Here is a 27,426-nt window from a genome sequence, read left to right on the forward strand (position 1 = left end):
GGGGCCCGTCGGTTTGTTAGACGACGCCCCTTCCCCCTTTTGGTTACCTTTTTTTTTTGGGGCCTGGGAAGTTCCTTGTGAGTGGATGACAGCCGCCTCACGGGAAAGAGCCGTAAGGTTCCGAGTCACGGTAATGACGGGATGTAAAAAAGGCTGACAAAGAATCCGTAAAATGCTCCTCCATGCCAGACCGCCTCCCGCCCAGACCTGCGCCTACACGCAGCAGCCATCCCGTCATTTCTCCAATGCAAGACCACCAACCGAACCCCAGATACATTCCACCGTGCGCAATGTCAGCCTCTCTCCATCTGCGAGGGCCGAGGTGCGTGGTGGTGGTGCGTGGTTGCGCGCATGTGCTGTGGAGGGTTTACGGCCTGACTGGCAAAAATAAAGAACGAAAAGGACAAAAACAAAACAAAGGACAAAAAAAAAACGAACAGCACACACAGCATAGGCGCTTCTGTCGCACCCGCCCAAATTTCCGGTGTGCGGTGTCAGTCAAGGTCAACCCATCCAGGCGCTGTGCAGGCTGCTGTCCCCTAGCCTGATCAGCGCACGTCTCATTGCTTCCATGTCGGCGGACACTGCTTCTGGGTGGCAACAGCAGCAGCACAGGTCAATCCCTGGCCCTGCCCTATCAAGTTTCACTTCGACACCACCGGCAGCCACTGGGTTGTGGTTTTGCAAATGGTGTGCATATTCGATGTGGTCCTCGGGGGGTCGCAGCCTGCGCCCGCGGCCCGAATTTGGTTGGCGCTCGACGCTCAACGTGACTTTGCCCCTGGCCTGGCCCGCTCCCACGCTCCCCGTTGATAGGCTTGTCCGTCTCCAGCAGGTATTCCCATGTCGCCTCCCGAGACCAGACCAAGAGACCCCCGAATCCACCAGTCTTTTCGGTCGTCATCGTCAACATGGAGCACCAAAAAAAAAAAAAAAAAAAGGGCCCACCCGGCCGCCTGGGCTGCCCGCCCGCGCGCACGTCGTCCCCATCGTACATGTCTCAACCCCTCTGCAGGGAGCGACGGCGACAGCCTGTCTTTTGGGGCGACACATGGGTCCGATGGCGTGTGACAAGGTCTCGAGATATGTCACCGACATCCATCTGTCCAGACACCCAAACAGACAGAGGCATACGTCAAAACACGGCCTCCATTTTGGGCCTCCGACGCACACCTACGTAGCGCTCCTCCAGTAGTAAACTTGACCGAGCCCCGCGCGGCCGCGCGCAGACCTCGACGCCTGTGGACGTGTTGATATGGCCACCATCCCGGTCCGGCCTGAAGGTCACTGGCTCTACTGTTTTGTTGTTTGTTTTGTTGTTTCCCAATGTAAACATGCGGCGTGACTCGCCCCTCCCAGCCCGGCCACCTGACGTGACCCGGCTTATGTCGGTGGTCTCTTACGACCTGCTGTCTCTTATCCGGGGAAAGTGGAGACAGCCGTGCTTCACCCACCCACCGCCTAGGTCATCGAGCAACATTCCTCTTCTTGAGTGGGAACTGGCATCCGCAGTGGCGTCTTTCCGGTGGTGCTGATTCCATCCGACGCTTCGTATCGGCAAGCGGGGTAAAGGGAGAAGGGCCGGCCGGGGTGATTCTTCTTGTGCGCCTACCTGTCTTGTGGCGTGGCGTTGCCGTACTCCCCCCTGTCACTCAGTAAAGAGCCGAACCGCTGCAGCAAGAGACGGCATGATATCAAGGGCAAAAGGCATGGAAGCCTTTTCTGGTTCTTCTCTTGCTTCTGAGCTGCCCGGTTGGCACGTTTCCCAACAGATGTCGCTGCCTTCCATCATCCTTGGGTGTTGGACACACAAAGGCATGTAGCACGCGCTGTTCGCGTTGACATGTGCACACAGCGCATATCCTCCATGGCACGGCGTGCTGCGAATACTCTGGCGCGCCGCACCGCCAGGCCTTTTATTCTGCGAGTGGTTTTCTTGTTCCACAAGAGTGCCGCCACACAGACACAGCCCTTGTCCTCAGGACCCTGACCTATGGACGCACATTTCCATCCATCCCGCCCCGGGGGGCCATGCAACCAGCCGACGGCGGCGAAGGGCTGGGATATGTGAGGGGGGCCCAGAGGAAGAGATAGGCGTATTTGCGGCACATAGAAAGAAAGATGCATCCTCATCAAGCGAGCCGTCTGCGCCAAGATCGTCCAAGCCCACCACCAGTCGATACGCCCGGAGGGATAGTACATGCAGGACAAGCCACCATTATACATCAGCCCTTTTTTTGCTTTTGCTTTTGTCTTTATTTCCCCGTCCTGTATGTCTGTTTCCGGCTGGCGGGTATGTGGTATCTCTAACCCTCGCCGATATGCTGCATTGTTATATGCCCACCTATTGTTCTGCCGCCCTGCTCTGCACTCTTTGCCGCTGTGGTACCATGCACACCCGTCTGCCTTTACCCATTTCCATGACTTTTTGTCTGTTCACGTTACCTAGCCTGTTTATCTCCCATCCTCTCTTTGGTCGAGATGCCGACGGCCTTACCATCAACCAAAGCCCGAGTGTCACCATGAGGCACCCCTCCTTAGCGCCTCTTTAGCTGCTCTCGTATAGCCACACCCACATTGCTGATGTTAGTTTCCTGGCTTCGAGACACAGGCTCCGAGGAGGCGGGTGGCCCTCTCATTGTCTCTGCCATGGGCCGCCAGCCAGAGGCTTTCCGGGTTACATGATATTCCCGCTGGCGCAACCATGACCCTCGGCTCGCGTGATGACCGGAACGGGAAGCGGCCTCTGTTAGCCTCGAGAAAGAGTAGTAAACGATACCGCTGCGGGACAGCTCACGGAGCCGTCTCTGGGTGACACTGAGACATTGCGTGGCCCTTGTCTCTGTCCAAAGGGGAGCGATCCGGCGGGGTGGGATAGCGCCATCTGCCGGCTCGCTACGCGGCCCACCCACCACATCATTATCGATGTTCAGAGCTCTCAGCTCGAGCGGGGGGCGGGACGAAAAAGAAAGAAAAAAAAGGGAGAAAGAGGCTTGCTTGTGACCTCCATGACCCTTGCGTCGACGGCCACCCGAGGGCCGCCGGCGAAAACAGCACAATCAGCCGGGGCTGTGGGTAGCGGTGGTGGGTTGTATGCAGTCTTGGGATCCTCCCTCGCAGGTGCCGCCCCCGCACGCGGCCGAGGGCAAGCAAGATCGGGAAGCCCAGAAGGGATAGGGCCTCTGCGCCTGGTCGATGTGCCCGCGTCCTGGAAGTTGGAGCCTCGTGCGACGCTTTCAGTAGCGCGTGTGTGTGTCTCTTGCGTTGGCCCCGAAAGAAGGTGTACGCTAAGAACATGAAGCTCGAGAGCTAGTTCGGCAATCAGCCAATGACATGGCCGCACGGTGAGCTACCAAAATAAGAACCTGGCAACCCTTTTTGACTTTTATGTGTGTGTGTGAAGCTTCCCACACTACCGACATGCTGCGCTATCCAAAAAGCCGCACAACGGTCTATTTCGGCAAGGGAGGGCATTGTGTTTTGTAAACATCTGTGCGGGCAGAGAGACGATTTGGCGGTTTTTAGGCCGCGCCACCAAGGTCACCAAACAAGAGGGAGAAAAAGGCTGGACGCAGAACATGAAACTACTAGCTAAGCCAAAAGTGCAGCACCGCTGCATTCACGCTAGCAAGAAGCCTCCCAGAACGTTTCTCTCCCATCGAGTTTCCCTCAGCCACCCCGCTGGCATCGCCGTGCCCGAGAAACCCTGTGTGTGGTGGGGACAGGGGCTCGATTCGTGCCCCCTGAAACTCGATGATAGCCGAAAAGGCCAACTCTGGCCGACGACTTTTCCTTGCTTTTGAGCAACTAGTCTGCTGCGTACTCGTATCACCCAAATCAAAATCAAAAACAAAGCCGAGGAAGACGAAAAGGCCTGCATAGCAAGGTGCAGCTTGCCGGGAAAACAATAAAAAAAGCAAGGCAGCGCGGCCTGGCTGATGCGGTGGGGGGGAAGGCTTCGCGCTAGCTTAAGGCAATATTTGAGGACATATATCACCCACTCGGGGCATTTCTTCCTTTTGGCACCCGAGAAGGGCCTCGAAAACGGGCGTGGAGAAACTCGTGACAACAAACAAGAAAAAAACAATAACAAAACATTGAAAAATTGCCGGGAAGGTCACCCACGGCGGTCTCGCCCACACACTTGTCCACTCCCAAGGCCCGGCGCGCTTTTCCCCGACCTTGTGGGCAAGGCGCAACTCGACGTTGTACCTGGGACAGTGTGGTCATCCCTGTTTCCAGGCTCTTCAGCTCGTATTGTTGTTCTTCTTTGCCTGCTTTGATCAAGTCCTGGGTGGCTCAGGGCAGGCAAATTGATCGGCCCCACCTCCCTCGCCTCGAACTTCTTTTTACCTTCCTTTCCACTCCCTGGCCGCTGCAACGCGGACCCAACCCGACATCCACACTGCGAAGTGCCCAGCCCGTAACCACATCGAGTGTGCCTCTCGATCGGACACAGGCCTGGAGCGAGCACGCGTTCAGTGCTGCTCCACGCCCTGTGCTTCATGTACCTGGGTGGGCCACACACACATCCGGGTGCCACCGGATTTCCTTGGTCATAGGAAAAGCCCATCACGCAACATCTTTCGGTCAGCGTGCAGGCTGCCGCCTATTTTCAATGTCTTGATATCGTCACTAGGACAGAACGAGAAGTGCTTGGCGAGTGGCCGAAAACGCCCGCTCCCAACAGGAATGCATTTAGCCACTATCCACAGACTGTTGGCCAGACCTGCCCAGCTGAGCAGCAGAGGGTGGAGACCCAGGCGTGGACGTACACGGTTGGGTTTCTCAGAGTCCAGGTTGGTCCCTGCCGTATGCGCCAGGGCGGCAAGTTTGGCGGTCTGCCATCTCTCCGCCCTGTTTGGTCCGTCCGAACGGTCAATCTCAGCCAGAGAGTAAGGGAAAGCAGCGCACTTGCCGGCCATTAATCCTTCCTTGTCCCCCTTCCTCAACCCGCCGCCACAGGGGCCAAGCCAACTGTTGCCAGCTCACGGGGGAAAGCGGGCAGGGGCCAGGACTTGATTTGGAGGACTTGGGGATATTATCTTGGGAGCCTCCGCTCGGCCTTTTCTTTTTCCTCCTGTTGGCCGCTTGATCACACAACGGCCCAGCGGCTGGCTGCGTGCATGTTTGCCTGGTCACAGCTGTGTTGCCTCTCGGGTCCCCCCTTTTGTTTTCGCCTTCAGCGGCTAACGGCCCCGGGAGAATCATGTCAACAGCCGTTCCGGTCATATCAGAAGCTGTCGATAATACGCGCGGCGGGCCAGTCGCAACGTCTCTCCCTCCCGCCGTGTGTTCCCCAGATCCCGAGGCACACGGGCAGAGGGCCATTACTTGGAGCCGGAAAGCCCATGGCGAAAGCCTCATAATCTCAAGTGCCAGGGTTGCCCTAACCCGGCCGGGTGTACAGGTTAGACCACGATGGGATACCACGGCGGCCTGGGATGCAACACGCTGTGACAGCACCCAACCCAAGAAAAGAAGCTGCCGGATGTCCGATCGGGGCACCGACCTACCATGTAGCCAGGCGGATCCAGAAACTTTCCATTCTTGGTTCGAGAGAGGGGTCTTCACTGGACAGGCGGCAGGCACATAAAAACGATGGAGGACACCTAGGACCGGGAACAAAGTTACGACTGGTGGCTACGGCACTAACGGGCTGCCCAGGCGCTACCTGGGGCTCCTCTGTCCGTTAATTGTTGCAAGGGAGTCTGCAATGGACCGACGGCATCTCTCCCAGACCGAGAGGAAGTCAAGTCGATGACGTGAGATGCATGCAATACTTGCAAAAAAAAAAAAATCCCTGAAAACAAAGGAACGAGAGGGGAAAACACCGGGAGGGTGAGTGTGGATAGCATGCAGGCTAGCGCATGCCCAGGAAGGTGATACAGGGGAAAGAGGCACGCGGCTTCGCTGGGCACACATGGCCTTGCAGACGAGCCGAGAAGTGATTGCGCAATTCTCTGCAACATAGTAGTATTGATGTGCAGATGTTTCAGCATTGCTGCTTGTTGGGCCATGGGCACGAGGTTACTTCTCGAACCGCTGTGGGGAAGCACGCTATCGAGGACTGACAAATGATGAGTGATGGAGACGTCCACAGCATGGACGAGATATTTCCACATCATTTGTTTGGTGACCATTGAGTATCCGTGTGAGCACATTCTCAGCTGGGATGGCTGGAACGGAGGCGGCCGGAGAGGGGTTGTATCGCTGGCGAGCAGCAAGTGACATCAGGCCATGGGTCGGATGCTGGCATTACAGAGAGTGGACCCGCGGGCAGGTGGCCTGGCCCTTGGGGGGCCTCCTCCTCTAGAAGATGGCATCAAGTTGATATCGGCGGCGCGGTTGCGGTGACCGGTCAGGCTGGGGGTGGATAAGACGTTGGCTTCAGTGGGTGCCATGGGAATTAAACATGCTGCGTTGGCAGTGCATTAGCAGCAAAAAGAAGCAACAACCAAACCCGGCGGAAATGACCCGCACCCAGGCCCCGGGCCTGATTGGCAAACTACCAATTCCAGCGCCATCAGCTGCCGTCTGCGGGCTTTGATTACACCCAAAAGCTTTTTTTTCCCTGGCACCGGGACCAAATGACGGGCCTCTCGGCAGCACGCGACAATTGGCTGACGCGACAGTGACGCGAACCCAAACGCCATCAGCACCCGCCGCGGGGAAGCTGGCCCATCGGGCTCCATCCCTGCCCGCTGCCTTGGCAACAGTCTGGTAAGCCCACCACTCTGTTGTGTCTGTCTTTTGCAGTCTAGTGCTGGCTGCTTGTGTCGCAAAAAGGTTATTCTATTCTGAGCCATTAAGGGCGAATGTGACTGGCTGGCTGGCTGGCTGGCTGGCAGTGGTCGGCTAGAGCGTTCCAACGAAGGATTGGAATCGCCTTTGCCATGCTTATCATCTGGGGCTGTGGGTCGGTTGGAGGGCATGGCCTGCATGGAAATCTTGAAAGAAACTGGCGTGAGGCCGGGTAGGCGCCCCGGCGGCTTCCGGGGTGGGGCCCAGCGCCAAAAACGCACATGAGAGCGCGCTGCCCCAGCAGACCGGTCTGAACACCCATGTTGGCACTGCGCCGGAGATGTATCCTACCGTGTCTCTAGCCTCGGAGAAGAGGCAGTCGATGGCTGGAATGTTTGAGGGAATTTGGCCGCTTCCGGGGCAGCCAAAGGCACAGCAGGCGTCAATCAAACCAACCATCAGGCACAAGTCCCATGCCGCTGGGCCCAGCTGCGCCAATCATGACTTCTAGCGCCCCAATGTGTATTTCGGGACCTTTCGGGATCCGGCCAATCAGCGGGCGCCTGGCGCGGCTGCCAGCTGAATGCGGGCTTGTCAGCCTTCTACCCCTCTGCAGTGGGGAGAGCGGCGCGCTTGGGAAATTTCGCTCTCCCCTGCAACATTGATTGCCAGCCGAGCCGCCTATCGAGCCCAGCCTTGGGTATCACCAGCCAGGCTCTGCCCTGCTGCGTCCGACACACCTCCTGGTTTGGGCCATCACATCGTAGACGAAAGCAGGCTCCACGGCCCTCTAGGAAAGCATTGCAAGCATTGCAAGCGCCGGTGCCAGGGCGGTAATTACAGACCTGCATCGACGAGATTTGTGGCGCTTTCTGTCCAGCTCCCTTTTCACCGTTCGGTCGCCGCCTTACCGCCTGCCCACGCACACTCCCCCCTCCCCCCTCCCCCTGCCTGCCCTACCGTGCAGCCATTAACCACACCCCACCACCCCCAACGACCACCACCAGCCCGGTCCGCCCTGCCGACTAAGCACCCGGCCATGGAGTCCGAGATTAGGACCATCCTCCCCCATGTGGACCCCGTGGTTTCCGAGTACTCGGTAGGGTACCTGACCCACGCCTCGACGGCATGGGCCGGCGATGAGGAGAGCGCCGGCCCGCCGCCGATGGCCGAGGCCGCCTCGGTCGTCACGGAACTGCTGCTCTCAGCCTCGGGCAACCCGGACGCTCGCATGGAGGAGAAGATCCGCTCGCTGGTCGACAAGTGGGTGGACAAGTACGCCGAGGCCAGCGGCTCGCACGAGCACCGCGGGCCCTCGGTCCGCCGCCTGGACCAGACCATCCAGGTCGGCGCCCAGCGCAACATGTCGTCCACCCTGGCCGTCTCACAGGGCGGCGTCGACCTCGAGTCCGCCAACGCCCGCAAGGTCGAGTCCAAGGTCGACCGCAAGAAGCTCGAGAAGGCCGAGCGCAAGATCGCCGCCAAACAGAACAAGAAGACCTTCAAGACGGTCGAGTACGAGTCGTCGCGCCTGCTTAACCAGCCGGACGCCGCCCAGTCGTACGAGGACTTTTACATGGCCGTCAACCCCCTGCAGATGGGTGGTGGCAGCGCCGGCAAGAGCAAGGATATCAAGGTCGACAACACCGACGTCTCCATCGGCGGCCAGCGCATCCTCGCCGACACCACCCTCACCCTGTCCTACGGCCATCGCTATGGCCTTGTCGGTTTCAACGGTGTCGGTAAATCGACTCTGCTCCGCGCTCTCGCCAAGAGAGAAGTTCCTATCCCTACCCACATCTCTATTCTCCACGTTGAGCAAGAAGTAAGTCGAGTAGCAGGCGCCATACTCCTACTGCCGTCTTATGACGGAGGGCAAGCCAACAGTCAGAACATGCTCTAACAAGTGCTCTAGATTACTGGAGACGACACTCCCGCGTTGCAAGCTGTTCTGGATGCCGATGTGTGGCGCAAGGTCTTACTAAAGGAACAAGCCGTGAGTACCTCACTTAGCCCGACTTGTTGATATATGACGCCTGTCTCCTCGTCGAAACTTCTCAACTGCCTACTTTTACGCACCCACGCATCCTACTTACGCACATGACGCCCCCTCACTTAGAAAATCACGGCAAAACTAGCCGAGATAGAGCAGCAGCGGGCCTCCATGGCAGACACCTCGGAAGAGGCAGCCAAACTGGACCGCGAGCGCGAGGCTCAAGACCAGACGCTAGGCGACGTCCAAGGCAAGCTCGCCGAGATGGAGTCGGACAAGGCCGAGTCGAGGGCTGCCAGCATCCTAGCAGGTCTGGGTTTCTCGGCGGAACGGCAACAGTTCGCAACCAAAACCTTCTCGGGAGGTTGGCGTATGCGTCTTGCCTTGGCGCGAGCGCTGTTCTGCGAGCCCGACCTTCTGCTGCTCGACGAGCCGTCAAACATGTTGGACGTTCCGTCCATCACCTTCCTTTCCACCTACCTTCAGAGCTATCCCAGCACCGTCCTGGTCGTGTCTCACGACCGTGCGTTCCTCAACGAGGTGGCAACCGACATCATCCATCAACACTCTCAAAGGCTCGATTACTACCGTGGAGCCAACTTTGACACATTCTACGCCACGCGTGAGGAGCGCCTGAAGACGGCTAAGCGCGAGTACGAGAATCAGATGGCGCAACGCGCGCATCTGCAGGCCTTCATCGACAAGTTCCGCTACAACGCAGCCAAGTCGTCCGAGGCCCAGTCGCGCATCAAGAAGCTGGAGCGTATGCCCGTGCTCGAGCCCCCCGAAGCCGAGTACAGCGTCCACTTCACCTTCCCCGATGTTGAAAAGATGTCGCCGCCCATCATCCAGATGTCGGGCGTCACCTTTGGCTACACGCCAGACAAGATCCTGCTCCGCGATGTCGACCTGGACGTCCAGCTAGACTCGCGTATCGGCATCGTCAGACCCAACGGCGCGGGAAAGACGACGGTGCTGCGCCTGCTCATCGGAAAGCTGACACCCACCACGGGCATAATCTCGCAGAACCCGCGCCTGCGCGTCGGCTTCTTCGCTCAGCACCACGTTGATGCGCTGGACCTGAACGTGTCGGCCGTTACCTTCATGGCCAAGACGTACCCCGGGCGCACCGACGAGGAGTACCGGCGCCAGCTCGGCGCCTTTGGAATCACGGGAACCACGGGCCTGCAGAAGATGGAGTTTCTGTCGGGAGGCCAGAAGTCCCGCGTCGCTTTTGCGTGCCTGGCGCTGCAGAACCCGCACATCCTCGTGCTCGATGAGCCGTCCAACCATCTCGACATCGAGGCCATGGACGCCCTCAGCGACGCCCTCAAGCGCTTCCAGGGCGGCGTGCTCATGGTCAGCCACGACGTCACCATGCTCCAGACCGTCTGCACCAGCCTGTGGGTCTGCGACGGCGGCATCGTCGAGAAGTTCCCCGGCGACGTCCAGCAGTACAAGAAGCGCATCGCCGCCCAGGCCGACGCGGCCGGCGTGGTCAAGGCCCACTGAGCCGGCGGCGGCGGCGGCGGCGGCTATGGGCTATTACACATTTGTTAGTGTGACAGTAGCGATAGTATTGACAAAATGGAAGCCGGTTGCAGGCGATATATCTCCACGAGGTGTATGAACGATTTGGTCGTTAGGCATGAGGTCGCCTCGATTATGCGTTTGTTCAGTGAGGTGATACGTAAAAGCCGAGACACGATGCAATATTTGATCATGTGAGCAACCAGCGAAGATATCGACTACAGCTACTCATCTGCACGGCGGTTCGTACCATACGGAGCTGGAAGCTACAAGATCATAAAACATATCCATGTGTTCCATCCAATGACACACCTGTGTGCTTGTCGGGACATGCTTTGTCGAAAAGGGGATGGAGCAACGACAACACCCTTGAGATGCAAGAGTACGTCAGAATAACATTCGATAATGGAGTCGGATGACACGGCTGTTTCGTACATTTCGTCAAACAGACCAGACCAGCAAGATGCACGCGGCAGCCAACACAGACATCATGTTTTCATTTTCTTTTCCAAATATAGTCCCGCCGTGAACCAGCTGTCACGTTGAGCCATCGGCACTGACCAGGGGCCTGTCACCAACAAACACGACCAAACAACACCGACTTACTCCGGAATCAGAGCCCACCCCGTCTGTTGTCGTGGAGCGCTGTTGCAGACTCGTGCACAGTCACGTACAAGTTGGCAAGAAAGTGGAAGGAATGGGCAAAAAACAAAAGTTCGATGTAGGGAGGAGCAAAAAAAAAAAAAAAAAGCAACAAGGACACAACGTCACACGTTCCAGCAGCGGGTCTCGTCGTCACCAAACAGGACAAGGGGCCACCGCCAAACCGCACCAAACCCGGATTTTTACTTCGTTGTGTCCGAGCTCACCCTGTTTTTTCTTCTTTCCTTTTTCTTTGCAACCTGTTCAGGGGGGGCAATCTACGTGGACGGATCTTGTAGGACGGAAAAGGTGGCTTCGCGTTGGCTCCGCTCGTGTCCTACCGCCGCCCTTCTTGGACACGCCACCCAGTTCTTGCGGGGATCGGTTCAACACAACAGCTTGCGTTGGAAGGGTGGCACAGACACAGGATCCCTTCGACCCTCAGGAGCAGGCGACAGAAGCACATGAGAGAGAGATTGGTCGACGGGCGGGTGGGCGCCCTACTGCCCGGGCAGTGCCACACCTTCAGGGCCAATCACACCCAAGCCTAGGTGGAAATCAAGGCAGACACAGAGAGCAGCCACCCTCCTGTCAAGTGGCCCAAGGCAGAATTCACCCACAGCACATCACTACGAGACATCGATTGATTGGTCAGGACCATGTCAAGAAACTTTGCTTGTACGACTGAGCACGCAGAGAGATAGCGCTCGCTTCAAAGTCGAGACGCTGAGACTACGACATGACAGAAAATAACTATGAAAACAAGACTGAAATGAAACCAAAACCGAATATACCCCTTTGCCTGGGTAGCCGTAGCTAGCAAACCCCACCGAAATGTAAACAGAAGGAAAGTAGGAAAAGAAATCAACTGCCACTGCAGCCTCCCCATTATTTTGTTGTTTTGTTTGGGAGGAACAAACTCTCCTCCCTCCAGTTCACTCAAGATGATAGCGAGCACAATAAAAGCGAATCAACACTTAGGATCGGTTTCGTCAAGGCGCAGCACCCAGTGACTGAGCAACGGTCTTCCAATGGTCTCGCTCAGCCTCGAGCTTGGCAATCTTCTCTTCGAGCTCCTCAAAGCGCATGGCCTTGCGCTCCCGGGACTTGCGAGCAGCCAGTGTGTTTCGCGCACGCTTCATGGCCACAATGTCCGAAGGGTCCTCGACGACGATTGGCGGCAGGGGCTTGTCGCGTCGACGAGAGTTGACACCGGCAACAGAAGAGTGACGGCCAGATGTTGGCGAGTTGCCAGACTTGCGACGAGGTGCAGGTGAGCGCTCCACAGGTTCAACGTCATCAGACCCCGAAGTAGGAGACAGCTGGGTCCGCTGCGGTTGAGGGGCAGGGTTCCGAGCAAGCTGGGTGACCGTCGTGTTGCTGTTGATGTTGTCGCCGGTCTGAGGGAAGAGCGGATACCAGACGTCGGTTGCAGAGTCGATGTCGTTGCCAGAGATGTTGGGAGATACATCGTAGCTGCCGTCGCCGAACTCGGGAGACCCGTGATAGAGAGATGGTGAGGTCAACGCAGTCAGAGCGCTCGAGTTGGGAGCCGACATGAAAGGCTCCTGCAGGAGCAGATCCTGCGGCGAGACCGTGCCCATGTTGCTGACCGAGCTGGAGCTGTTGATGTCGAACACGCCGTGCATGGCCGGAGACGAGAACGCGGACACGCCGCCCTCGAAGGCGGTGAAGTCCTCGAACGAGAGGTCTGGACGCAAGACGTGTGAGCTATGGGACGACGACATGGGTGGGGGAGCGGGGTCGCGCGCGGCGCAACTGGCAGATGCGAGAGTAGGATTGTCCGTACCTTGGGCGTTCATCTTGCCTTGCGTGTGCGTGTTGATATTACCGGTACTCTGGGAGAATAGGGGCACAGGCGGGCGGACAGCACGGAGTTGGTCGGTGTTCAGAGCAACGGTTGACGAGGGGGCCGACGAGTAAAACTGTCCAGGGGTCTGCGCCGAGTGGGTGAACCGATTGGTGTATGCCGTAGGTGATGTGGAATGTCCAGTGGCCTGGATGATCTGTGCTACTCTTTGGTTCTGCACGGAGGGAGAGGCGGCGTGCGGATGGTGACGATGATTGTGAGAGGCACTTCGGGTGGCCACAGAGTGCGAGACAGACCGACTAGGTTGATGAGATCGCTTGGGCGTATCGAACAGCACAAAGTCCTGGCTCGGAAATGCTTGCTGTTGGGGTTGTTGCGCGGATGCTGCCGGCAGGCTGGGTGAACTGGAGGGGAGCCATGGTGACTGTTGTGAATCCGTGGTGAAGACTGGGTAGTCTTGGACGGGAATGGTGACGGTGTTTGAACTGGAGCCGAAGCTGTGACTAGCCGTGGTGAAGTTCAGGTCTTCCTTTACAGGGAGAACTGAGGACTCTGACGAGTGATGAGTGGGGAGTTTGCAAACTGCTGGTGGGAGTAGGGACTGAATTTTGGCGGTTGGTGCGCAAACGCGGGAGCTTTAGGGGAGCGTGTTTACAACATCTTGATGGATGTTGATGGTAGTTTTGTCTGGGCTGATGAGTGCATTTGGGTTGGGGAAGAAAAAAAAGAGGGAGGGGACTGGATGGAGGAGGGGAAGCGCAGCCTTCCACTTTTTGTAATTTTCAGGCAGCAACAGGCCAAACACCAAACCCTCAAAGGGCGTGGAAGGGCGTGTGCCCCGGCTTGCTGACATGAGCAGCCAGCCGCCTGGCTGGGATGTAGAGCGGGGCAATTGCCAGTGACTCATATCCGGGAGTCTGGTCTTGACCTAACAAACCTCGAGTTTTATCCCCACTGTGTGCGGTCGTTCCATTTGTGTGCCTCTGCCTTTGATTCCTCGTCGACAATCGCATTCTTTAACCTTTCGAGCTCCAGTCCTCTTTCTTTTAGTTTTCTAGTAACCGAGGTCAGGCTTGCTGGTATTTTGGGTTCTGTCTCTATCTTTTGGCGGCGTGGCGTGGCTATTGTTTCTGCTGGCGCACCCGATATTTCTTCCCATCATGTTTCCGCCCTCGTGGGCCGGAAGGAAACAAACAGCCAGCCGCACAGTCCATCTGTTAGTGGGGTTCCTGGGCGTCGTGTTTCCACGATCGACCCTCCCACGCGCAGGCCTCAGGCCCACACACAACCTTGAACAGAACTCCGCCCCCTGGAAGCAACGTGCACCCAACCAATCCGATCCTGTCGCAAGTCGCTGCGAGGCAATGGGCCTTGACCAGATGGAGCTAGGCCGCGCCGCCGGGGACGCGACGGTTTGCGCTTCGTTTCAATAGGTCACCGCCGGTCAGCTGGAAAAGGAAGGAATCGGGGCTCGTTCGTGAGGGAAAAGGGCGGCGTCCGACATGGGGAGAAGTTGACAGATGACCAACTGAGGAGCTCCTCCCCGACCAGCAGGCAAGCGCACACAAACTGCTGGGCGGGCTGCATACCAGTCGATGCCTCTCGCAGGCAGCCCCATCGCCAGCGAGCAAGGAAATACGAGGACTTTCGCATTCGCCCGAGCCTTGGCCTTGCCGCCTGTCTGCATAGGGGTGCCCCGTGGACGCCTGGGCTCCATAGGACCAACAATCAAGTCCTATTCCCGGGCGGACAGCACAGTCCTCGATCCTGGGATATTGCACCATGTACGGTTCCAAGCAGGCACGGCACGCAACCCCCACGGTCTGGCCTTTCACAGGGACAGACATACGTAGCATGCGTACGTAGCAGGTAGCAGGCACGAGATTTGGACCTGGCTGCCTGATTCTCGCCTTCATCCTGCCGTCCGCTTCTCACTCTCGGCAGGCTATCTGTCCATCACCCACCCACATCCACACACTGGCCGTGTCGCCTTCCTTCCATCCCGCTCTTCCCCATTTGAATGCGGAGTCCTTCCGCCATCCAAGAAGCTAGCGCGATGTAGAGAATGCGCGCGCTGGAACACAAATGGCGCAAATTTCCCCTCGACGCGACTGAATCGCAACAATCAATTGGTCAATTGGAAACGACCGTCCTCGAACCCCGGACGGGGTCGACATTGTGAGTCACTCTTTCGTGGAGGCTGGTTGCTTGCAGCGGACCCTGGCAGTCTGGCTGGGGTCCATCCCGCTATACTGGCACGGACGCAGGAGCAAACCCACTGTTGTTTCTTGAGGATGGAAAATTATGGGTGACACGGATGGAGAACCCGAACTCTGGCATTGAACAGAGTTTCTGCAGGCCACTGCATGTGGATGCGACGAATAGAGAGTGGGGACTTGGGTAAGATGGACGGGTCAGACGGAGAGAAGAACCGCCGGCTCGATGTCCTCTCTCTCTCTCCGCTGCAATATATCCCATGCTACTGAGTCTTGCCCAACTCGCGAGCAGGCCAATAAACACCAACGCGCCGCCGACGGACAGACGGTCTGCATATAAACGGGGTAGCAAGAGGCAGGCTGTGTCGTGTTTCTCACAGAGCACCTGCGGGTGAGGAACAGCGCCCTCTGTCGCTCCTTCGTCCGGCGACACTCCGTCCCCGACCAGCACGCTGAAGGCGCCAACTAATCCACACCCAAGCAAGGCCCCCCGGTTGCTCTCGGCAAAGACCGGGTCACGGAACCAGCTCCTCCACGGCCCCGTCCCGGGATTTTCTCTCCACACCCACCCTTCCGCGCGTCCAGCTACCGAGTTCCTGCTTCTGAGCGGGTGTCGCGTGCCCCGTCGCCGTCGTGTGGATCCTACCCGAGCCTCATGCTGACGAGGAAGGGCTGTTCCAGCATACCTCCTCGCGTCCGCTCTTCTGCACGATCCCGATTCCATTTCATCGCCGCAGCCGTGTGACGCCCGGTGCCCCCTTGGGCGTCTGCCTGCTTACCCGCCTCGGTGAATGCGCCGATAATTTGGTCCCTGCCAGGTCTTGTCGTTTTTGTCGTCCCAAATGGTAGACTGGGACAAGCGGACCATGACCCCGAGCTCGGACAGGGGTTTAAAGTCAGTGCGGTCGATTTGGGCGCTGGAGGGTAACTGATGGACTCACGCCTGCCACTATCTACTATGGACACTATTATTTTCCTGTCTCTACCATTTCCAACGTGTTCTTCATTTACAGTGACCCTTGTTCGTCCCTCTTGTTATTAAAAGACCCATTTCCAATATACCCAAGGTGAGCGCCTAGCTGACAAGGAAAACTGACATCACAATCCTAATTTAATGGACGATGCAGAATATTCGCGCGTGACATCACATTATGAACGTACCCAAGAAAACGGGGATGCCTCGAACAAGGAAAAGGACAACAAAGAAAAATGGCGCTAGATCAACCCCTGAAAAGCAGCGGTTGCATCAGCAAGTGCCGTCGATTGGCAATTGCACCTCGGTAGCGGGAGCGTGCTGCTTTCCCGGGTCCTGCAAAGGCGGCTCGGCCGTAGCCCTAGGAGCACTGGTTTTGACCAAGTACTCCTTCAGAATCTCGTCCTTGCGGCTGACGGCAGGCCATTCCCTGTTGCCGGCCCCCACGGCCGCCTCGGCCTCGGCGAGCCACTGCTGCCAAGGCGGCGTCGTGGGTGCGGCGCCGCCGCGCTCGGCCCAGCCCGTGACCCCGGTCTCGCGGATGGCGTACCAGAGCGTGCGGGTGAAGCTGGGGACGCCCTCGCGCTGGTCGTACTTTGATAGGTGGTCGTCGTCGAGGAGGCTGCCGTGGGCGTCGCTCGCGTCGTCGGGCGTGGCCCACTTCCAGTCGTAGCGGCCCAGGTCCCAAAAGTCGCTGGGCGGCAGCATGCTCAGGGCCCAGTAGAGGGCGTTGAGGATGATGTACGAGGCGCCGACGAAGAGCTGCATGTTCCAGGAGCAGTTGCCGAGCAGCACGGTGCTGAACATGAGCATCACGGTGCCGAGGCCCATGAGCAGGCGGTAGACGCGGCTGTCCTTGATGCGGTAGTCGCACTCGGCCGTCGAGAAGAGCTCGCGCCCGACCTCCTCGCTGCACCGGACCAGGATGAAGGCGCCCTCGCGCGTGCGGATCACGACGTCGCCCTCGGGCACCCGGTTGGTGTGCGTCCGCTTCATGAGCACGGGCCGCCACCAGCTGGCCCAGCCGACGATGCTCGACTGCAGGCCGATCATGCTCACGGCCAGCATGGCCGGCCCGTCGGTCCAGTACCAGGCCATGACGAGCAGCGCCACCGTCACGAGCATGGAGAAGATGCCGAGGACGTGGATGGGGCTCCAGAGCTTTGCGGGGATCGCGGGACGCTCGCGGAGCGTCGCCAGGGTGGGGTTCGCGATGAAGTCGGTCATCTTGTCCTTGGCCGTCGGCCGTCGGCGCAGCTGGTGGTGGTGCGGGGGCCCCGCCCCGCCCTTCTCCGGATCCACGTCCGCGTCGGTAGACTCCTTGAAGGTGACGGAGCGGCCCGTGGACCGCGCGGCGGAGGGCCCGGGGCCGACCGCCGTGGCGCTGCTGTCCTCGGCTTCCAGTGAGGGGGGGCGCCGGCCCAGCATCCCGTGGCCCGCCGCGCCGCCCTGGGACGTGCCCGTGTTCTTCCTGCCGAGGCGAAAAAGCCGGCGGACGTAGTCCATGGCCGAGGGGGAGCCGTGGGACGGGGACCTTTTGACGACAATGTCGCCGGCGGCGTTGGCCTCGTCCTTGTGCTTGATGTTTATGACGCGGAACTCGAACGGCTTGATGTCGTCAAGCTTGATGATGATGTTTGCGAAGAAGGCGACCGAGTCGAGCGCGACGCCGCTCTTGACGCCCGTGACCTTGGCCGCGGTCGACGGCATGCGGTGGGGCCGGACGGGCTTGAGCAGGGCCTGGGGCGCCGGCAGGATGCGGGGCAGTAGGCAGAGGGCCGACGAGGTGATGGTCTGCGAGTGCTCCGCCATGGACGACTCGCCGATGACGGCGAGCAGCGTGATGATGTCCAGGCGCCACTCCGAGTTCTCTACGCGGTCGTTTGGCAGCGATGGGAACCACCTCCCCACGCCCGCGATGCGGGCCGACTCATCACGGGCCATGGCTGTTGATCAGGTCTTGCAGACCAGGAGACAATCAAGCAACAGGGGGTTACTGCACCTTGACTGCGCTAAAATAAGATGCTAGAACGCTTGAATGCGGTTGACCAGCAGCCCCGACAGGCGTTGGCTTGCAGCGGGATAAAAATGAAGCGGGGATAAGAGCATAAACCTGGAGACTGTTGGGTATGATATAGAGGCAAGGAGATGAATAAATCTTGAGCCAAGAGGACGGCGGCGAGTCTAGGGGTCTCCCTCCTCCACAAACAGGCAGACAGGGTGGTATTTTAACTGGGTCTGGCGTCGTACGCTTGGTGAGGCTGCGCTGGTCTTGGCGTTTTCTGAGTGTCGGTTATTGCCGCTTGTGGCACCTATCGTGTTCCTTGATTGACGTTCCGCCGGTGAGTGCAACCGGTCGTTGGACGGGCACTGCCCAGGCCACTTCGTGTGGCGGTCGACGCCAGGGGGGCTCATCTGCCGCGACAAGGCTCTCGCTAGAGGAATAGTGCCACTGCCATGGCGTGCCGCCGCTGGGGCCGGCTCTCAGATGTCAACATTCGGGCAATTGGGGCTGAGTGAGGCTGTTGGGATGCAAAGGACATTTGACGTCGGATGCCATTGGCTTGCCGAGATCTTCGCTTTGACTGTGGTGGGGAAGAAGTCTTTTTTCACAGGGACAAAATAATCGAGAAAAAGAGCGGCAAAGGAGGATAAATTGTAGGAGAAATGGAAGAAAACAATCACAAAAAAGAGGGGAGTAGACAGAATATCAAATACGCAAGGCAATTGAGTCCGTGAAAATCGGGGTCAGTCTTGGCTTCCATTTTAGTGCTGTCACTTGGGCTAGATTAAATCATTAATCGCCTCTCTCACCCCTCATCTGAACTATCGTGAGCTCCGAAGCGGCCGCCATGGACAGGGCGCCAATCTACATCCTCGGCGTCGGCAACCTCGGGAAGCTGGTCGCCTATTACCTGCGGAAGCAGTCGCCGACCACGCCCGTGACGCTGCTCTTTCACAGGGACGGCCTGCTGTCTGACTGGGCCGCCGCCGGCCAGGCCATAGAGTGCGCAACCCCCGGCAACGGCGCGGCCGACAGGCGGACTGGCTTTGTCGTCGAGGCCCCGAGCCACCGCGCGCCTGCCCCCGGGGCGCCGGCGCCGCTACCGCCCATAAAGAACCTCGTCGTGGCCACAAAGACGTACATGACCGCCGCGGCCCTGCGGCCGCTGGAGCACAGGCTAGGGCGCGACTCCAACGTCCTGCTTCTGCAGAATGGAATGGGTACGCGCTATAGAGGGCTTTCCATGACAGCGTCCCCATCATCGTCATCATAGCGTCGGCTACACGGCTACCTGGTCTGACAATCAGTCATCCGAGGGAAAAAAAGGCACCGCAGAGGAGCTCTCGGCGACGCTCTTTACAGACCGCGCGTCGCGCCCGGCCTACTGGGCGGGCATTAGCAGCGCCGGCGTCTACGGGACGGGGCCCTTCTCCATCGTGCACGCCGGCCGCGGGCCCCTGACGATCGGCAGGGTCCTTGTGGATGACAACGACGACGAAAGCGACAGTGGCGAGCAGCAGCAGCAGCAGCAGCAGCAGCGCCACGACGCCCCCGGGACCATGATCCAGCGCCTGCTCGAGGCACGCGACCTCGAGGCAGCCCTGGCCACCCCGCAGCGGCTCCGGGCGGCGCAGCTGCGCAAGCTGATGGCCAACGCCACCATCAACCCGCTCACGGCCGTCTTCGGCTGCCGCAACCGCGACGTCTTCGCCACGCCCGCCCGGCTGGAGCTGCTGCGGCTGCTGGTGGCCGAGACGGGGCCCGTGGTCCGGGCTCTGCTCGGCGGCGGCGGCGGCCCCGACGACAACAACCACGACGGCGAGTTCTCCGACGAGCGCCTGCTGGCCGCCGCCCTGCTCGTCGCCGAGCGCACGGGCGGCAACGTCAGCTCCATGCTGCAGGACGCGCGCGCGGGGCGCGAGACCGAGGTCGACTACATCAACGGCTACGTCGCCTCCCGCGCCGCCGCCCTCGGCCTGCCCGCGCCCCGCAACGCGGCCCTCGTCGCCATGGTGAAGCGGCGCGAGACGGCGACCGAGGATGAGGTTATAGAGCGCTTTACCCGCGCAGGCCTCGCGAGCGCATCGTAGCTTTCCTACCTACCTACCTACCTACCCATATAGTTACGGAAAGGAATTGAAAAAACGAAGGGAAAGCGTGGGAGAAAAAAAAAGTCGAAAGCACTGTAATACACTATGCGGGCACTGTACCCCTAATGACCCTGGTCGGTGGCCGACTTCAACGTTTTCTACCCTTATAGATGGTAGTCAGCCGCTTGAGTGCTATCCCGACGGACCTGAACAATACCCGTCCGATCTCGTTGTTATAGAACTTGCATATGTCGATGTGATCTCCTGCTAGGATCTGGTTGTCCGCACCCTCGAGGAAAGCATCAGCCTGGCTCACAACCTGCGTGGATAGAAGCACCGGTTAGTAGGGGCTGGCGCGCGTTTAATAGCGGTATCCAATAGTGGGCAGTCTGATTTGACTGACCATCCCGCCTAGCCCATTGGTGGCATGTTCCTCGAAGAAGTTGACAACGGAAACGTTGAGGGACTCAAGAACGACTTGAAATTCGGTCGTGACGTGGATGAGGCTCTCGCTATTAGACTTGATATCTTTAATCATCACGGGGCTTGGTGGCGGTGGCCTTGCTGTTAACATTGCCAAGGGGCCTGGGTCTGGCCTGCCCTGCAGGATGGCATGCAGAATACGCTTAGCGAATATCTCCCCAGCACCTGGGTCGCCCAGATGGTGGGGTGTGGCAAAGAAGATCTGGGGGAATACCAATCCAGCTGATTAGCCGCGTTCTTTTTTTTCCGCAGGGAGTCCTCGTTTAGGTAAGTCGATGGTAGGTATTAGCTGAGCTACTTACGATGCCACAGGTTGCGTCGGCAAGGTACGTATACTCTGGGTCGAGATGGGCCAAGATCAAAGCCTGTATTCACGTGTCAGCGCAGATAGCAGCCTCATGCCAAGGCCGTTGCAAGCTTACCTGCTTGATGCTAGTTTGCACGTTAGCAGGAGCTAAGCACCGGCACAAGTAACAATGGGGACATACATTACGCCGCCCAGGCTATGGCCCACAAAGATGATGGGTGTTTGTTTTTCGTAGTCGAACCCGCTTGGGCGTTTCTGCCCGAGTTCCTGAAGGAGCATCTGGGCACGCTCTTCGGTGCCGGCACGCGAGGTTGTGCCTGTGATGGTGCCGTTGTAATTGTAGCACAGGACGCGGGCATCGGGCATGTACTTTGGCAGCAGGTCGCGAGGCCATACGGTCCCGTCTTCGGCAGTCCACGTCTTGATCCCGTCCACGTCTCCATAGTCTCGCATGGAGTTGAGGCCATGGACCAGAACGACACTGCCACGCGGCACCGTGTGTAACGGCGTTAGCCAGGGCTGTTTATTTGCTGTCAGTGTCTGGCTAATGCACTCACTCAACATCCGGGAGCTCTGTTCCGTGGTTCCCGATGACAGGATAGAGTGTTGCTAGTGTCCTTCCGTTTGTTAGGTGTGAAGGGGCTGTGGCGAACGTTTGGTCGATCTGTAGGGCGGCCAAAATAGTATCCTGGTCCTGCTGGAGCTTGGCAATGATCGTATCGATATCCTCGGTCTCGAGCGGTCATGTCAAGGCGCGCATATCTATGTGTCTCATTATTTGACCCCCACGACCCGTATTCAGCTCTTCTACTAGCTCTGTACAAACACGATCGAGTAGCGAATGGGTGCCTGCGAAACCTTTACACAGATTTTGAACGGTTTCGAGTCCAAGGCCACGCGAACCTCGTAAAATCTGCTTCTTCGCCCTCCGAGTCCTCGCCAGTTGTTTTATTGACACCTTCATTCTCGGGTCGAACGTACCAGCCTTGATGCTCGAGCCGATGTAGATGTGCTTGATACGCCCCGGATTTGGTTAGTTCCTGCAGGAACTCATCTTCTTCAACCGGGAGTTCATCGTATTGTCTAGGCACGCCATAAAAATCCACGACGGCGTCAGGGATGTGATCAACCTGCGGCATGTCCACGGCTTCGAGCACCTCTCCATCGAAATCTGGCATTTCGGCATCCTCGGTAGACACAGTATCTGCTGCTGACTCCCGGGCGGATTTAGTGGAGGGCACTTCATCGCTGTCCCCGGCATCGACCGAAACACTGTTTGCGTGATCTTGTGTCTCTTGGCTGTGATCGTCGGATAGAAAGGCTAGGCGGATGGTTAACAGCATCAAAGCCTGTAGATGTGTTGCGATATGTCGCGCCATCGTCTTGGTATTATCAGCAGTTAGCGTGAGCCCGGGTACGTCGAGGGAATCGTCTGACGCGTCCGAGCCCTGGTCGGTTTCCCTCTCTAGCTTGGGATGCTTTTTAGCAAAACTTGTCCTGCTGCTTTTGTTGCCGGCCTTGTTGACAAGTTGCTCCTTGCGGCGCTTGGGCGGGGGCTCTGTTTCCTCGACCTTAAAGCAGCAGAAGAGACATTCGTCCCACGGCCTCGGCCGTTCTACTTTGCTTTGTCTGGCGATCGCTTGAAGCTGCGACTCGGGGAACACGTCTCCGTGAGCTTGCACCAGATGGCCGTGTAAAGCTTCTGGACCTGTGTGTATCTCAGGGCTGTCGTCACACAACGCGCAAATCCAACCGGACGTTGGGAATGCTCTCTGATGCCAGCGCCGGTTGTGCTCTTTCATGTGAGAGAGCCACAGTGCAAAGCTCGGGAAAGCCGGATGGCCATCGGAACACGCGTCAGAAATGCACGTGTAGGGCTTGAGATCCTCATCGACATGTCGCCTGCTCCGGCCCTACCGCGTTAGTTACCGCAAAGAAATTTTAGAACGATTCAGGAGGGATTATAAGACGCACCTCCAGTCGCTGTCGTTCATGTCTTGTTTCCCAATGATTTTGCCGCACCATTCACAAGTGAAGAAGTTGTCGTCTCTTCGAGATGGTCGCCGCGGGTAGTTTCCGTGGCCGACTTGGACCGACGAAGTTCCCTGGCGTCGTTCCGTCGGAACCTGGAAGTTGTTGGTTCTGTGTAGGGTCAACCTCAGCTGCTGGCCGTTGATAGTTGAGAGATCTGATTGAGAGGCGGCAGAAGATATCCTGGCGATGTTTGTATAGCCTGAAGTCTTGGGTAACATTTCTTGACTCGTACCGCTGGCTAATTGTCCAGGTGAATATCGGCCTGGGTCACCTTGGCGTTCTTCATCGATCGTAGGCATGAAACCAATGGGTTTTCCGGGGCGCCGTGACTGCAGCTTATCGTCACGGTACTTCCTAAACAGCATTGCGGCGTATCGGTCCACCATGGTCTTTCCCAGGTATTGCTGGAGCGATTGATGGGCGTTCGGGTAGAGTTGTTGGACCACGGCTTGCGAGACGGCGGCGAAGGGCCCGAGGTCAAGACTTGCAGCAAACCTCTGTATTTTGACATCTATCCCGCCATGGGATAATTTGCGGATCGTGACGCCGAGCCTGTTCAGCCGGGTAAGGGCGGCATCGATGGCAGACAAAGCCTCGTCTCTTCGAACATCATCTTCGGCTTGTGATAGGCCGTTTGCCCCACTGGCTTCGCTGGCCCGCATGACTGGGAGCTGGTTAGTCATGCGATCTAAAGGGATCGGGGCCGTGGGTAAACAACCTGATAATAGCACTGACACTGGTGAAGACTGCGCCGCAGAATACCCAAGAGGCGAGCAACGAGATCCTGTATATCGGCATGATTTCGGAGTCTTGTGTCGAGAGACTGGCTCCTGCGGGCAAAGACACCCAAATGGGCCGCCCATATTGCAAATCTTTGCTGGTATTCTGCGACGAGGTTGGCCACAGAGAGAGAGGACGTCTGCGCTCTGAGATTTGCAGATTGGGTATCGAACAGAGCTTCACACTCGCAAGCGAGATCATACAACACATCGCCGTCGTCGTCCGTTGTGTTCATCGTGCGCCGTAGCAGATTTCAGGCTTTAATGTTGCGACTCGAAGTCTTTCATCAGCCTTCGGCGTAGGAACCTATAGAGACGGGTCAAAGGAGCAACCACGCGGGGTCGGCGAGGAGGTTCAACGTCCAGAACGAACAGTCAGGCTTTCAACCATTGCAGCCCAGAGAGGAATCCTGCGTGGCGCAAGCACGTGGTTTACCCCGCATTCGCCGCGGGCATGATTGAGCCAGGCGCTCAGTTCTCCGATCTCATCGTCGTTCCGCGTTCGTTCCGCAATTCTCGACAGCATTGCCATTGGAATCACCACTTCCCTGACTGTTCAGGTTCCAGAGGCAATGCCGTACCTTATTGAATGCAATGAATGGCGTCTCCTGCAGACCCTGGGGCCGTTGATCAACCAGAGAAAGTCGCGATTCAACGTCCACCTGCTCAACAGCCTCGATTCGAGGCCTGAAACCCACGGCACTCGCCTCCCAAACCTCACAGCCGAACGCTTTGAGGTGGAGGTGCGGCTCATCTTTCTTCTACCAAAGGACTGCTTCCGTGCCCTGTCCACGACCGAGTTCGACGAGTGTGAAAAGAGGCTAAAAGGCGTATGCGAGCTCCTGGACCGGATTGTGCACCCGCGACATGGAGACAGCCAGATCCATGCCGCGGAGAACAAAGCCGGCTACTCACGCCTCCGCTCGCTTATCCGGTTGCTGGAGCATTCCGAATCTGACGAGACGATCGACTTGACAAGCGGCTCACGGCCAACATTGTTCAAGCCACCTGACGACCCGGCTGACCTGGAGGTAAGCCTGGCATTGGTCGCTGACTACAACAACTCGCTTGCTCGGCTCTTTACATCTCTGGCTCGGGAAGGTAGGGTTCGTCCCATATCGAAGAAGATTCGGAGAAAGACTTGGAAGGACCCAAGGCTACGCCGCCGAGCAACCTCCGCGCTCGGGGCAATCTTCGAACGCCTCGGATGCGGGATGGGCCACGAAGTGATGTTGAACGTCTCGGAAGACGCCGACGACGGCGCGGCCGTTCCCAGCTTGGACCTCAGGCTGTCTTCTTGTACGGACTCGACCCCCTGCCTGGACGCCCAATGGCTACAAGTGCGGTGTGGCTCTATCGATTCGTACGTTCCCCTGGGATCCCCCAGAAACCAAACATCGACAAGAGGCTGACTCGGTTTTAGGAACTGGAACGCCTCTGTCGCAGAAATTCAAAACATATGTCTCGACCTCGGGAATCGTATCGGCCGGGGCGAAGCATTAATCCTACTCCTCGAAAAGTATGGGCTCTTCGGCGCGTGGACCCCCCTACAACTAGCACAGCCCTTCTCGGCGCCGCCAAAAGAGAACCTCGACAAGCTCATCTCAAGCGGTGCTTTCAAACGACTAGACCTCCTCACCTTGACGAGGGGATCTCTTCCGATAAGATATAGCATACGGGAAAAGAGGGCGTTGGCAGTCCGTCTCGGTTATTGCCTGATGGATTTCTTTGACGCCGACCTAAGTTCCAAAAGTATCTACTTCCTCAGTTCCACGAAGGCTTCTTGTTCCCGGACCCGGAGTGAGACGCTCTACTTGTCGTTCGCCTCCGGCCTGCCAGCCACAACCGAGTCCCACGTCTTTCGGATTGGGCATCCGACCCTCTTGTCGTTTGCCAAGCTCCTACTGGAGATCGACTTTGGCCAAAGCATCGACCTCAACATCAGCTCTGATGACGACAAGGCCAACCGAGTAATATGGGCCGAGCTGTGCAACGTGGTCGACCAGCTCGAGGAGGAGCGCAATGACAGTTACCTTCAAGCTGTCAGGGGTTGCCTGATGGCACATATTCAGATTTCGAGAGCCTTGAGAATGGGTAGCGCCGACGAAAGGGATGCGGAGCTCACCATCCGAAAGGAACTTTATAGAGAAGTTGTCGAGAGGCTCGAAACTGCGCTCGCTGAATCCACCCCTCGCGCCGGTAACAAACGCCAGCGGTCCAAGTCCCCGGAACCGACACCTCGAACGAAGTCCCGTTTCGGCATTAGAGACGAGCGGCAAGAGCCTTCCATCGATGCGTCTGATGTTCGTGCAAACGCTCTGTCATGGCAGGCTCCTATCCGGCCAAATCCCGCCTGGGGGGGCAGGCCAGCGTCCAAGCGACCGCGGATGCCCAACACCCCGGAAACCGAGAGCACAAGACCAAGTCGGCTTGGTCTATCCAGCAGCAGTCTATTACTGGAGTCCACCGAATCCAACCCACGGTGGCAACCAGAGCGAGAAGCGTTATTCCACAGTGCTATCGTTCCCAAGATGTGGCTGAGCGAACTCATGAAAATCAGCCGGCAGGTGGAGAGCAAGCGACGTAAGTGCCGAATTGCGGCCCCGGTTCGAGTTGCCATCCTGGACACGGGGCTCGATTGGGACTTCCCCGTCTTCAGGGAAAGGAGTGGACTACTCAAAAGCGTCACGGACGTGAAGGATTTTGTGACACCGAGCACACAGACCGTGACAGACGTCTTCGGCCACGGCACCTTCATGGCGAGACTCATCATGGAGTGTGCCCCGGGTGTGGAAATCCTAGTGGCTCGTATCGCAGAAAACACAAACGAGCTCAAAAACAGTCAAGCAAACATCAAGGAGGTGAGAGAAGCACCGGCCACAACGCCCTCAACGCATAAAACTTACACAATGGTTGAATAGGCAATCCTCTGGGCCGGGCAGGCCGGCAAAGCAGACATCATCTCCATGTCCTTCGGCTTCCCAAACGACGACCAAGGGATACGCGAGGCCATCGAGACGGTGCAGAAGGGGCGCGACGAAAACATCATATTCCTCGCCAGCGCCGGAAACTCCTCTGCAGAGGACGAGAGCTTCCCAGCCCGCCATCCTTCCGTCATATCCGTCTACGCGACGAACTGCCACGGGGTCTTTTTGCAGTCAAACTCGGCGAGCACGAGCAATGGCGCCGCTGTGCTCGGCACATACGGCGACGACATCCCGGCCGCCATCCGCGAGGAGTTCAGGACCACCTACCCGAAGGTTTGCGAACCTGGGTCGTCAGTCGCCACTGCCATAATGGCGGGGATCAGCGCCACCATGCTTGCGTATGCCTCCGTTCTGCCTTCGCTAGTCCCGCTTCAGGAGGTGACGGTTCTCCAGCGCCTGTGGACAACCAAGGGCATGGAGGCGGTGCTGTATCGGCTAGCGCCAGAGGATCGCGACCGCCCGCGGCTCAGGGCCGTCAAGCCGATGTGGTTCTGGAAGAATAGGCCAGATGATCACATGCGGTACTGCGCTATTTGCGATGTGTTGTCGGACATCGACAGGAGGTTCCCGAGGCTGAGGGGGACGGGTTGAGAGGGGACCGACGACGGGACTTATCTCTTTACTAGCGAGGGCTTCCGTGCGCAAGCTGTTACGTTGGCGGCCAGAAGTGCCAGGGATGGTCCGCGAACGGCGTTGAGCGTAGCGTCGTCACTAGTCTATAGCAGAGGCATCTCTCCCGCTGAGACGCAGCTTATCGACGCCGAAGAATCGACCACAACGGCAGTCACTGTTCCCTGACCGTCCGCAAGATA

The 27,426-nt window shown here is 58.1% G+C and overlaps 7 protein-coding genes across 7 annotated transcripts; 3 read left to right on the plus strand and 4 right to left on the minus strand.

Moving 5' to 3' along the window:
* The first annotated feature begins 7,367 nt into the window (after positions 1-7,367).
* GGTG_00139 (hypothetical protein) lies at positions 7,368-10,408 on the plus strand. The gene is made up of 3 exons (XM_009217880.1): positions 7,368-8,569; positions 8,660-8,740; positions 8,864-10,408. The coding sequence occupies exons 1-3, from the start codon at positions 7,784-7,786 to the stop codon at positions 10,247-10,249; spliced, it is 2,253 nt and encodes a 750-aa protein (XP_009216144.1). The 5' UTR covers positions 7,368-7,783; the 3' UTR covers positions 10,250-10,408.
* Positions 10,409-11,501: 1,093 nt separating this feature from the next.
* GGTG_00140 (cross-pathway control protein 1) lies at positions 11,502-13,528 on the minus strand. Its single transcript, XM_009217881.1, has 2 exons — positions 12,720-13,528; positions 11,502-12,620 (listed from the first exon to the last, which is right to left on the minus strand). The coding sequence occupies exons 1-2, from the start codon at positions 12,730-12,732 to the stop codon at positions 11,902-11,904; spliced, it is 732 nt and encodes a 243-aa protein (XP_009216145.1). The 5' UTR covers positions 12,733-13,528; the 3' UTR covers positions 11,502-11,901.
* A 597-nt stretch (positions 13,529-14,125) lies between these two features.
* GGTG_00141 (hypothetical protein) lies at positions 14,126-14,586 on the minus strand (the record flags this gene model as incomplete). The annotated part of the gene is made up of 2 exons (XM_009217882.1): positions 14,330-14,586; positions 14,126-14,159 (listed from the first exon to the last, which is right to left on the minus strand). The coding sequence occupies exons 1-2, from the start codon at positions 14,455-14,457 to the stop codon at positions 14,126-14,128; spliced, it is 162 nt and encodes a 53-aa protein (XP_009216146.1). The 5' UTR covers positions 14,458-14,586.
* A 1,230-nt stretch (positions 14,587-15,816) lies between these two features.
* GGTG_00142 (hypothetical protein) lies at positions 15,817-18,101 on the minus strand. The gene has a single exon (XM_009217883.1). The coding sequence runs from the start codon at positions 17,871-17,873 to the stop codon at positions 16,203-16,205; it is 1,671 nt and encodes a 556-aa protein (XP_009216147.1). The 5' UTR covers positions 17,874-18,101; the 3' UTR covers positions 15,817-16,202.
* Positions 18,102-18,527: 426 nt separating this feature from the next.
* On the plus strand, positions 18,528-20,279 carry GGTG_00143 (2-dehydropantoate 2-reductase). Its single transcript, XM_009217884.1, has 2 exons — positions 18,528-19,154; positions 19,261-20,279. The coding sequence occupies exons 1-2, from the start codon at positions 18,782-18,784 to the stop codon at positions 20,022-20,024; spliced, it is 1,137 nt and encodes a 378-aa protein (XP_009216148.1). The 5' UTR covers positions 18,528-18,781; the 3' UTR covers positions 20,025-20,279.
* On the minus strand, positions 19,919-23,863 carry GGTG_00144 (hypothetical protein; the record flags this gene model as incomplete). Its single annotated transcript, XM_009217885.1, has 9 exons — positions 19,919-20,343; positions 20,428-20,709; positions 20,810-20,872; positions 20,930-20,939; positions 20,996-21,295; positions 21,372-21,431; positions 21,718-22,716; positions 22,789-23,512; positions 23,584-23,863. 9 exons carry the CDS (start codon positions 23,861-23,863, stop codon positions 20,173-20,175), a joined length of 2,889 nt encoding a protein of 962 aa, XP_009216149.1. The 3' UTR covers positions 19,919-20,172.
* A 336-nt stretch (positions 23,864-24,199) lies between these two features.
* On the plus strand, positions 24,200-27,205 carry GGTG_00145 (hypothetical protein; the record flags this gene model as incomplete). Its single annotated transcript, XM_009217886.1, has 3 exons — positions 24,200-24,990; positions 25,051-26,488; positions 26,549-27,205. 3 exons carry the CDS (start codon positions 24,200-24,202, stop codon positions 27,203-27,205), a joined length of 2,886 nt encoding a protein of 961 aa, XP_009216150.1.
* Between the last annotated feature and the right edge of the window lie 221 nt (positions 27,206-27,426).

The sequence above is a fragment of the Gaeumannomyces tritici genome (assembly GCF_000145635.1).
Source record: "Gaeumannomyces tritici R3-111a-1 unplaced genomic scaffold supercont2.1, whole genome shotgun sequence".
Classification (NCBI taxonomy): Eukaryota; Fungi; Ascomycota; class Sordariomycetes; order Magnaporthales; family Magnaporthaceae; genus Gaeumannomyces; species Gaeumannomyces tritici.